The sequence below is a fragment of the Myotis brandtii genome, unplaced genomic scaffold (assembly GCF_000412655.1).
Source record: "Myotis brandtii unplaced genomic scaffold, ASM41265v1 scaffold64, whole genome shotgun sequence".
NCBI classification, from domain to species: domain Eukaryota; kingdom Metazoa; phylum Chordata; class Mammalia; order Chiroptera; family Vespertilionidae; genus Myotis; species Myotis brandtii.
In genome coordinates, this window is record NW_005370460.1 from 276,766 (window position 1) to 287,497 (window position 10,732).

Sequence of the window (10,732 nt, forward strand, 5' to 3'; positions counted from 1 at the left end):
CCGGGGGGGTTCCCGCCTCCGGGGTTCCGGGTGCGCATCGAGCTGTGCGGGTGCAGTCGAGAAGCGGGGAGGTGACTTGAGCTGCGGAGGCGCTGGCCGAGGACAGGGCCGCAAGTAACGCGAGGCTGCGGACCGTGGAGGCCTTCTCCGTGTCTCCCCGCAGGATCGCTCCCTGTCGCCCATATTAGAGTTTCGGAGACGGGTTTCGCCGGCAGGGCCCTCACCGAGCCGCAGTGTGAGGCTGCCTTAGGGAAGGGCTGGTGCGTGTCTCATCTTCCTCAGGCTCGGCGCCGTGGTCAGGCCTCACCACCTCCTGTCCCTGCTGCTCCCTGGACCGCGAATACCTCGACTCTCAGCGCTTTGTGCTCAGCCCAGGTAACGTGTTTTGTATCCTCAGTGCCTGACACGTAGTCGATGCTCCACCAATGTTTGTGAAATGAATGGTGGTGGGACAGTGGGGTGCCTGTGGGAGCAGAAGCAAAGGGAAGCCCAGCCTTCCTGCCTCCCCATTGGAACCCCGTAGCATTGAACTTGCGTTTCCCCATGCTGGGGACTGAGTTCTGCCTGCACCATTCACAGGCCCAGAGCCATGGCTGTCTCCTCTTCCTCCTGGGAACTGCCCCTGGTGGCTGTGTGCCAGGTAACATCGACGCCAGACAAGCAGCAGAACTTTAAAGCTTGTGCTGAGCTGGTTCGAGAGGCTGCCAGACTGGGTGCTTGCCTGGCTTTCCTGCCTGAGGCTTTTGACTTCATTGCCCGGGACCCTGCAGAGACTCTGCGCCTGTCTGAGCCACTGGGCGGGAACCTTTTGGGAGAATATGCCCAGCTTGCCAGGTATCAGAAAGGGGGGGTGGAGGGGGGACGGGGAGAGGTCATTGCTTTGCTGGGCATTGTCTCTGGATTGCCAGATGTGAGGGTGGAGCCTTGGAAAGAGCGCAGTGTCCACTCCCCCAGGGAATGTGGACTCTGGCTGTCCTTGGGTGGTTTCCACGAACGTGGCCAAGACTGGGAGCAGACTCAGAAAATCTACAATTGTCATGTGCTTCTGAACAGCAAGGGTGAGACTTCACAGCTCTCTAGCTTGCCTCCTCCCAGGCTCTTCTCCCTAAACCAAGATTCTCCAGAATCGTGTCTTCTGTTTCCTCGGCCAAGGGCTCCTCCTCCCAAGGAGGCTTCTGGAGTGCCAGCACCCCCTCTTCCTTCTCCCTCTCATCCTAGGGTCGGTAGTGACCACCTACAGGAAGACACATCTGTGTGACGTACAGGTCCCAGGGCAGGGGCCTATGCATGAAAGCAACTCCACCATGCCCGGGCCCAGCCTCACGTCACCTGTCAGCACACCAGCAGGCAAGGTGGGAGCTGTGAAGGGGGGGGGAGAGGAACAAGAGGGAGGGGACAGGAATAGTGAGCACAGGAGATAGAGAGCCTAAGGAGTAGGGTACGGGTGACTAGATGCCGTGACACACACACACTCTTTATCCCAGGTTGGTCTGGCTATCTGCTATGACATGCGGTTCCCTGAACTCTCTCTGGCACTGGCTCAGGCTGGAGCGGAAATACTTACGTACCCTTCGGCTTTTGGAACTGTAACAGGCCCAGCCCACTGGGAGGTAAGAGGACCTCTTCAGAACATGCGGGCTTTCCTTTCACTTCATTCTCTTCCCTCGGCCCTGCCAGTTAGATTTTCTCCCCCTTCCCACCTAGTGGGAAAATTCATTCCCCAAATTATTGCCTCTTATATGTTAAGGAATAGTTAACATTTCTAGCCAATTACAGAATGGTCACAATGGCTAGGTTGGCCTGCAGCTTCCCCCCCAGCTGCCACGCTTCTCCTCCCCAGGTGTTGCTGCGGGCCCGAGCCATTGAGACCCAGTGCTATGTAGTAGCTGCAGCACAGTGTGGATGCCACCACGAGAAGAGAGCGAGTTATGGCCACAGCATGGTGGTGGATCCCTGGGGGACAGTGGTGGCCCGCTGCTCTGAGGGACCAGGCCTCTGCCTTGCCCGGATTGACCTCAGTTACCTGCACCAGCTGCGCCAACATCTGCCCGTGTTCCAGCACCGCAGGCCTGATCTCTATGGCAGTCTGGGTCACCCACTGTCTTAGGACTTTTGACTTCTGTGAGTTGAGACCCACTGTGAGCTGGTGTTGCTGTTACTTTGAGGCAGGAGCCAGGTGTACCTCCCCCTCACTTGGGGAACCCTGACTCTTGAAGGAACGTATGCTTAGCTTCTTGGGAAAGAAGAAACTCACCTGAGCTCAGATTTCAGTTTCAAAAATGTGGAATTTCATATACTGTTTATTTCATGAAAACTAAAAACGCCGAGGGCTGAGCAACACTGGCATTGAAAGAAATAGAATCATAAAGTGTCTGGACATCTCCTTTGGGAGCTGAAAGGGGAGGTGGTGGCCGGCTGCAGTGAATTCCACCTGCGATGCTTCCCTCCGCAGATGTACCCCTCCCTTTTCCTGGTCCAGCTGGACTCAGCTCCGGTTCTAAGCCTCCTGGCTCATTCAACAAGCCTCCTACCCACATAAAAGCGCAACCCTCAGGGCATGTCCCAGTCCCATGCTCCTACTGGGGGTGTAGGGATGGGGAAGGACCTGTGATGCCCTTTGCCCAAGCCAGAGCAAGCAAAGGGGAAGGGCTGCGGGGCATCTTATTTTCAGTCACCAGCACACATGGAAGGGAGTGTCACACTCCCCTCCCCTTTCCAGGGGGAGTGCTTGAACCTCAGCACCCCCCTGTGCATGTGCACACACCACAGCTGGCGGGGCTGACCTAGTTCTCTCTCCTATTTTCCCTTGAAGAGGTGGGGGGGGGGGGGGGTGTACCACCAAGAAGAGTCAGCAATGAAATGGAAGAAACGAGGCAGAGAGGAGCAGCACCAGAGGCCAGGAGAGAGTTGAAAGGGCCACAGTTTCTTTTTTAAAAAGTCTATAATTTGGGAGAGGGTGGTGATTAATTTCCAAAATACACTTCAGAGTCTCACCTTCCACACAACACAGCTCCCTTACTCACAGCCCTTTGGTTTTCAGACAAAATGTAAGAGCCTCATAAAGCCAGAAGCACTGACAGCCCTCAGCGCACCCACACGCAGTGTTCACTGACGTCCCTTACAGACTGTCCCACAGACTTCACTTCTCCCTACACCTCTACCTCGCGGCTCAGTAGTAAAGGCAGCTGCAGACACACAGGGGGTGAGTGGAAAGGGAAACAGGGAAGCCCAGGCACATGGGTGTAGGGAGGGGTGGGAAACACCACTTCCATTTTCCTTAAAAAAAAAAAAAAAAAAAAAAGGAGGGGGGGGAAGGCAGGGGTGTGATTGGTTGGAAGGGGAGAGAAAAAACCCCAGAACAGTATGTACGCTCCAGAGGTGAGTGATGGGACCAGTCCCAGGAGGGAAGGTCAGGGCAAGGCCTGCAGCATCAAGTTCCTCAGGAGTTTCTGCCGGCCCAGCTCGTAGTCCTCCTCATCCACGTTCACCAGCAGCTTGATGGCTTCGTGGCCCACAGCCTGCTTGAGGGAGTCTGTGATGAAGACGCCTTTCAGTGCCTCTAGGAGCGAGCCATTGATGTAGTCGCGCCAGAATGCATCGAGGTAGGTGAGCTCAGAGAACTTGATGTCACAGATGATGGAGCCCAGGTCCCGGGACTTGAGGATGGTGTTGGCCTGGTTAAAGCGCTCAAACTGGCGCTCAAGTGGGTCCTGCTTGTTGGAGAAAACGTTGCCCTGCAGAGCAGTCTCATGCTGGCAGTATTCAGCCCGAACCCGCAGTCTGATGTCTGCAGGAAAGAGAAGAGACGCAGAAGAGGTTGCCATGAGAGGATGAGTTTACGAGAAAGATTAAAAGAGCAGCACAGTAGCCAAGTGGGAACATCACCTGACAGCTTCCCCTGCTCTTGTCCAGAACTACTTTTCTAGGTACCTCTGAACCTCCCTGAATGCAGGAGGTTCCCTTAAATAGGCCATGCCCAGGTCACATTATCCCACCACTCAAGTAGCACCTTGTTTCTGGGAGATATTTTCCTGGTTAACAGGCAGTCGTTTTCACACGCTACTATGATACCATGACGTGGTTCCTACTATAGCTACAGTAGGGACCCTCCCTCTGTTCTGGTGTTAACTACAAAGAGTTGACAAGTGCTCTGCCACAAAGACAGAGAATTCTCCCCCAGGGCCACCACTCAAACCTCCCTCTGCAGCAGCACCAACGGGAGCCTTCTGGGACCCCTGAACTCACCACATGTCTGCTTTTCCTTAGGATCCGGTGTCACTGACTTTCGGCGTTTTCGCTGGCTCCCAAGTGTGGCTCTCCCTCGAGCTGGCCTCTTGCTACACATCTGAGGGCCTGAAGTGGGGCAGCACACCACAGGATAGTGAGGAGGCACTGACGGGGAGGAAGGGGAGGAGACAGTAGGGTAAATGCTCAGACACTTCTCTTGGAAAGAATCATTTAGCCTTAGCAGGAAACGCAGTATCCACAATATGACCTAGGACACAATGTGGCAACAATCACAGGACCCAGGGAACACAATGCCTCACCTCACTTTTTTAAAATATATTTTTATTGATTTCAAAGAGGGAGAGGGATAGAAACATCAATGAGAGAGAATCATTGATTGGCTACCTCCTGCATGCCCCCCACTGGGGGGGGGGGCGGTTTGAGCCCGAAACCTGGGCATGCGACCTTGGTCAGAATCAAACCCGGGACCCTGCAGTCCGCAGGCCGATGTTCTATCCAGAGCCAAACCAGCCAGGGCTACCTCACCTCATTTTTATGGGGTCACGGAGGGGGGCAGGGTCCTTTCATTTAAGGTGTGACTATGAGTGGTTCCATGTCCTCTTTCTTGATGATGGAAATTAGGGGAATTTAATACCCACTCACCTGTTTTAGGGGATTGGGGAGGCCTTGGTTCTGGATCACTGAGGGCTCTGGGGGTCACATAGCGAATTGATGTCTCCTCCAGATACTTGTCTACAAGGTCAGGGCACACTGTAGGGGGAGAGGGAGTCATTCGGGAAGATGTACCCCGCCCTTCTCCTGGTCCAACCCTCCAACAGGCCTCTTGACAGTCCTGGGTACCCCCCAGAGCCAGTGCCGCCTCCCGCTGGGACTCCAGCCCAATACCTAAGTCCCCAGCCCTGTGCCCCTCACCAGCCCGCCGCCTCTTGAGGGTGACGTAGGGCAGGAGGTCATGGCGAGTAATGATGCGCAACAGCTGCAGCACTTGGCGGAAGTTAGTCTCATCACAGCGGCCCTGGCGCTCAAGCGCCAATAAGAAGTCACGTCCATTTCGGATGAGGCCACGTTCATGGTCATCAATGACATCAACAAAGAGGAAAGAAAGAACGCGCACATCTCTGTGTGTCAGGTGGGTGCCCACGATGTCAAACATGCGGTGCAGGCTGTACAGCCCGTGCTCCTGCTCACCACGCTCTTCTGGCCACACCTGGCTCGCCCGTCGCTTCAGGCCCGCCATGCTGGGGGCTCAGGTGCACAATGCTTCCCAGAATCCCTGCTCGGCAGCTGCAATCCCCACTACACTGTAAGGACGCCGAAAGAACCTGTGAGTTATTCATTCCTGCATTCCCAGTGCTAACACAATGCCTGGCACAGTGTAGTGCTTAGTAAGTCTTTATTTAAAAACTAGATGCCCAGTGCAGAAAAATTTGAGCACTGCCCTCAGCCCGGCCTGCCCCTCTCACAGTCGGGGAGCCCTCAAGGGATGTCCTTCTGACTGCTTAGGCCCGCTCCCCTCCCTGTGGGCAGCGGGCCTAAGCTGCAGTCTGGCCGCCCTCTGCGGGAGGCAACTGGGCCAATCAAAGGAAAGCGCCACCCCCATCACCCAACTACTGCTGCCACTGCCAGCCACTGTGGCTGCCTACCCTCAGCCCTTGCAGCCACGGCGGCCTTGTCAGGAAGGACATCAGAAAGGACATTCGGCTCTCCGGTCTAATTAGCATATTATGCTTTTACTATTATAGATAAAGCCTAGAGTTCTCCACATACAACAGATGGTGCCTTAAGTTCAAGATTCTATTGGAGAACTAGAGTCACTTCTCCTAGGTGAGAATGTTATATGCCATCTTGGTGCTACACAGCAGGAGTTGCTATTAGCTATTACCCTAATTGTTGCCCCCCCCCAACACACCCCCCCGCCTCCAAAACACTGCTTTTGGTTTTTTGTGCTCCCCCCTAATCAGTTCATCTCTTAAATGTAGGCAAAATTGGGCAGAAGTAGAGAATTCACTCTTTAATAAGTAAACTGTAGCAGATGAACTTAAGGACAGTAGGAAACTGAAAATCTTTAGGGTGAGAACTAGTTTCAATTCTGCCTGTATCATTAACAAGCCATGTAGCTGTGTGACCTTAATCAAGTCACTTAACTTCAAAGTTTCACTGCCCCTGTCTACAAAACAGGCATGAAAGAAATGACTACTCAGACTTGTTAAGAATCCAATGAGATAATACAACTGAAGTCACTTTGTAAATCTAATGCAAATCATTGTGAAAGAGATTCAAAGAAGCATCCTTGCCCCTCCAGCATTAGCTCAAGTGCTTGAATGTAGACCTATGAACTAGGAGATCACAGTTCGATTCCCGGTCAGGGCATATGCCGGGGTTGCAGGCTCAATCCCTAGTGTGGGACATACAGGAGGCAGCCAATCAATGATTCTCTCTCATCATTGACGTTTCTATCTTGCTCTCCCTCTCCCTCTCTGAAATCAATAAAAATACATAAAAAAAAAAAAATAAGCATCCTAGCCCAGACTCATCCTTCCATAAATGTATTTATAGGTTTCCTATAATCCAAGCAAGTCCAGAAGCATAACTGTTCTAAAGGTTAATGAATAATATTCACCAAAATTCATGGATTTAAATCCAGAAACATGACCAAGCTCCTATGTTGAGCACTCTTGTAATTCCCCCATTCTACCTGTACCCCCTTGATGTTCAGATGCCATTTGGATATGCTGTCTTCCAACCTGGCAGTCATTTACCAATCCCCTGTGAATGACCGATGACAGCCCTAGATTCTTTCTATAATTTGGCATTTGACTCAGAAAGTTCCTCCATCATCCTGGGTAATGTCAAGGACTCAGCCAATAACCAGTCTTCAGGTCAAACAACATTCAATTCCACTGTAGTTGCTCATACTTACTGCCCCCTTCTGACCAAAACCTCCAACCACCCAATCATTATACACTCCTGTTGATGCTACTTCTAAGTAGGTCTTAAATCTGCCTCACCTTTCCACTTCCACTGCCCTAGCTCAGGCCCCAATAACCTCTCACCTGGACTTCTGCAACAGCCTCTTTTATTTTAAATATATTTTTATTGATTTCAGAGAGGAATGGAGAGGGAGAGAGAGACAGAAACATCAATGATTAGAGAAAATCATTGATTGGCTGCCTCCTGAACACCCCTTACTGGAAATCCAGCCCACAACCCAGGCATGTGCCGTAGAAGCTCAACCACTGAGCCACGGTGACCAGGCCTCAGAATCCACTTTTCATTCTCTAACAATATCAGTTTGTTTATAGTTTACATACAATCATATACTTCACTTCTCTGTACCTGCCTTCCTATTCCACACCCCCTTCACCGACCTTTCTCAGATGGCTAACTCCTACTCACTCTTTAAGAGTCAACTCAAAAGGAAAAAAAAAAAAAAAAGAGCTCAGATGCCATCTTTAAATTTAGTCCCTACACCTCATGCTGGGATATGTAGTCCTCTTCTGTGCTTCCTGGAACACTGCATATTCCTGTAGCCATTTATCAAAGTGTACTAAGATTATCTGTGCACTTATTATCCCACTAGAGGCCCGGCACACAAAATTCGTGCATGGGTAGGGTCCCTAGGCCTGGACAGCGATCAGGGCTGATCAGTGGGGCGACCGGCAGGGCGATCGGGGCGGAGGAGGGGGGTGGAGGGCGCTGGTACTCGCCTTGGCTGGCCTGGGGCCTGTGGGTTGGGGGGCAGCACCTGCATTGAGCGTCTGCCCCCCGGTGGTCAGTGCACATCATAGTGACTGGTCATTCCTCCATTCAGTCAATTTGCATATTAGGCTTTTATTATATAGGATTAGATCTTCAGCGACTCATGTAGAGGGACTAAGTTATATTCATCTTTATATCCCTAATGCCTAGCAATGGATAAAGCCTAGCACACAGACTGAACTTAATCTCCAATAGATCATCACAAGAAATACCCATGAACACATTAAGCGCCCTGTCAGTCACCAGTGACTGACACTATACTTTCCACCTGGAAGACAAAACAGGCTGGGCACTTAACGTGTTAAGAAACAAACTCAAGTCCAAGAGTGAGAGGACTTCATTAAAAATAGATACACACAACTCAGTTACCATTCACATACTCTAGCTAGCTATAGCCTCCCTACACTGCAGAACTACCCAACCCACAGCACCCTGCTCGCCGGCGAGATAGGTGGATCTGTCCATTCTATACACCAACAAACTGAGTCTAGGTTAACACGTTAAGCGCCCTGTCAGTCACCGGTGACTGACACTATATTTTCTGTTCGGAAGACAAAACAGGCTGGGCGCTTAACGTGTTAAAAAACAGACTAAATCCTAGCTGGTTTGACTCAGTGGATAAAGTGTTGGCCTGCAGACTGAAGGGTCCCAGGTTCGATTCCAGTCAAGGACACATGCCCGGGTTGTGGGCTCAATCCCCAGTAGGGGGCATGCAGGAGGCAGCCAATCAATGATTATTTTCCATCATTGATGTTTCTATCTTCCTCTCTGAAATAAATATATCTATAGTACTAATCAGTTTGGCTCAGTGGATAGAGCATCAGCCTGTGGACTGAAGGGTCCCAGGTTTGATTCCGGTCAAGGGCATGTACCTTGGTTGCAGGCACATCCCCAGTAGGGAGTGTGCAGGAGGCAGCTGAATCGATGTTTCTAACTCTCTATCCCTCTCCCTTCATCTCTGTAAAAAAATCAATAAAATATATATTTTAAAAAATATATATATAATAATAATAATAAAAACATAATATGCTAATTAGACCGGACATCCTTCCAGAAGACCTTCCGGATGAAGCCAGGACTACGAGGGAAGCCCGGGTCCCAGGTGCCAGAGGGAAGCCAGTGCTGGCAGCTGGGGGAAGGAAGGCCTACTCTTGCATGAATTTTGTGCATCAGTCCTCTAGAATTAAAAAGAGAATAAAATAAACTACTTCAGAACAGCCAAGCTGATGGGATCTCAGAAAACTAAAGAGCAAGTAGAACCTGGTCCTCTCTGCCTCAGTCATCCTAAACTAGAAGCACTTAAGAAAAGGGAAGTCCACACTGACATCACTTAGCCCCAAACCATGGGTTCTGATATGTGGACAGGAAATATAGCCCATATCTACTTAGGAGATACCCCACCTGAAGCATGGGAAAATAGCTATTCAACTAGACTAAATTTCCGTATCTCTTCCTCTCATTTTACCTAATGCAGTCTCTAGGTACAGGAGGAGACAGAATGAAAATACCTTCTCGCTTATACCAGGCAACATGGAAAAACCAAGCCTCCTCAAAGCCCCTACAACTTCTTGTTCCCTATCCCACCTGGTCCTTTTGGCCACCTGCTGATTATGATGATCCCAGAAAAGCAGATGGACAGGTTTCACATTCAACCAATCAGAAGGCCAGGTTGCTCCAGAGCTCCCTAACTCAAAGTGTCCTGACTTAAACCTTAGGAAATGAAGAAATATTGTTTCACAAAACAGGCTACTGGAAAATTAGGCAGAATATAGGAAAGCACTGTGGTCCTAATTATTCATCAATGGATATCCTATCCTATATAATAAAAGAGAAACATGTAAATTGACTGTCCCTCCACTACGCTCACCAGCCAATCAGGCATATGCAAATTAACCAAAGATGGCAGGTTAATTTGCATACACAGGTGCCGGGGGGAGAGCTGGTGGCTGGGAGGACTTGGCAGAGTGGGAGGCCATGGGAGACAGAGCAGGAAGGGAAAACCAAGAGCGTGGGGAGCACCAGGAATTCTGGGAATCATAGTTCTGGTGGCAGACGGATCTCCTAGACCAGTGGTCGGCAAACTGCGGCTCGAGAGCCACATGCGACTCTTTGGCCCCCTGAATGGGCTCTTCCACAAAATACCACGTGTGGGCGCGCAAGTACAGTGCGATGGAAACTTCATGGCCCATGCACAGAAGTCAATTTTTGGCCTGGACGAGTCTACTTTGAAGAAGTGGCGTTAGAAGAAGTGGGGGGTGCTGGTCGATCGGGTGATGTGAGACGCGGCACAGGCGGGCTGCGGGATACGCAGCGCAGGCGCGGGGGAGATACATTGTTTTGAGGTATGTTCGCTGAGGTCAACCCCTTCCAACTCTCCCATCCACACTCGTCTATCTGAAACAAGTATACAAGACGAGTGTGGATGGGAGAGTTGGAAGGGGTCAACCTCAGTGAACGTACCTCAATCAGGTTGAGGACGTTTTTAGCAAAGACCAGCTTAGGAGTACCCTAATTAAGTTAATAACAAGGTACCTACCTATATAGTTTAAGTTTAAAAAATTTGGCTCTCAAAAGAAATTTCAATCGTTGTACTGTTGATATTTGGCTCTGTTGACTAATGAGTTTGCCGACCACTGACCTAGAGCAGTGGTCAGCAAACTGTGGCTCGCAAGTCACATGCGGTTCTTTGGCCCCTTGAATGTGGCTCTTCCACAAAATACCACGT

The 10,732-nt window shown here is 50.7% G+C and overlaps 2 protein-coding genes and 1 long non-coding RNA gene across 4 annotated transcripts in view; 2 read left to right on the top strand and 1 right to left on the bottom strand.

The window, feature by feature from the left end:
* NIT1 (nitrilase 1) overlaps window positions 1–2,368 on the top strand; it is a 15,578-nt gene extending 13,210 nt beyond the window's left edge. Inside the window, exons 1-7 of one of the 2 annotated variants that reach the window (XM_014528543.1) lie at window positions 11–114; window positions 283–375; window positions 580–834; window positions 955–1,058; window positions 1,219–1,352; window positions 1,485–1,610; window positions 1,841–2,368. In XM_014528543.1, the coding sequence (XP_014384029.1) occupies window positions 590–834; window positions 955–1,058; window positions 1,219–1,352; window positions 1,485–1,610; window positions 1,841–2,107 (876 nt within the window). In that variant the 5' untranslated portion in view covers window positions 11–114; window positions 283–375; window positions 580–589 and the 3' untranslated portion in view covers window positions 2,108–2,368. Of the gene's footprint in view, window positions 1–10; window positions 115–282; window positions 376–579; window positions 835–954; window positions 1,059–1,218; window positions 1,353–1,484; window positions 1,611–1,840 lie in introns of those variants that run through there. The other variant, XM_014528542.1, reaches the window with a different exon arrangement.
* Window positions 2,369–2,922: 554 nt separating this feature from the next.
* On the bottom strand, window positions 2,923–5,545 carry DEDD (death effector domain containing). The gene is made up of 4 exons (XM_005880463.2): window positions 5,161–5,545; window positions 4,891–4,998; window positions 4,246–4,392; window positions 2,923–3,787 (listed from the first exon to the last, which is right to left on the bottom strand). Exons 1-4 carry the CDS (start codon window positions 5,483–5,485, stop codon window positions 3,411–3,413), a joined length of 957 nt encoding a protein of 318 aa, XP_005880525.1. The 5' UTR covers window positions 5,486–5,545; the 3' UTR covers window positions 2,923–3,410.
* LOC106723770 lies at window positions 5,483–9,849 on the top strand. The gene is made up of 2 exons (XR_001359486.1): window positions 5,483–5,572; window positions 9,482–9,849. It is a non-coding gene; the product is annotated as an uncharacterized LOC106723770 (long non-coding RNA).
* The last annotated feature ends 883 nt before the right edge of the window (window positions 9,850–10,732 follow it).

What these genes read in the sequence shown, in the direction of transcription:
- DEDD (XM_005880463.2), bottom strand. Translation starts at nt 5,485, where the DNA reads ATGGCGGGCCTGAAGCGACGGGCGAGCCAGGTGTGGCCAGAAGAGCGT. An exon ending in CCTCAAGAGGCGGCGGGCTG is followed by an intron (nt 4,999 to 5,160) that starts GTGAGGGGCACA and finishes CTCCCCCTACAG; the next exon opens with TGTGCCCTGACCTTGTAGAC. An exon ending in TCCCCAATCCCCTAAAACAG is followed by an intron (nt 4,393 to 4,890) that starts GTGAGTGGGTAT and finishes CCTCCCCGTCAG; the next exon opens with TGCCTCCTCACTATCCTGTG.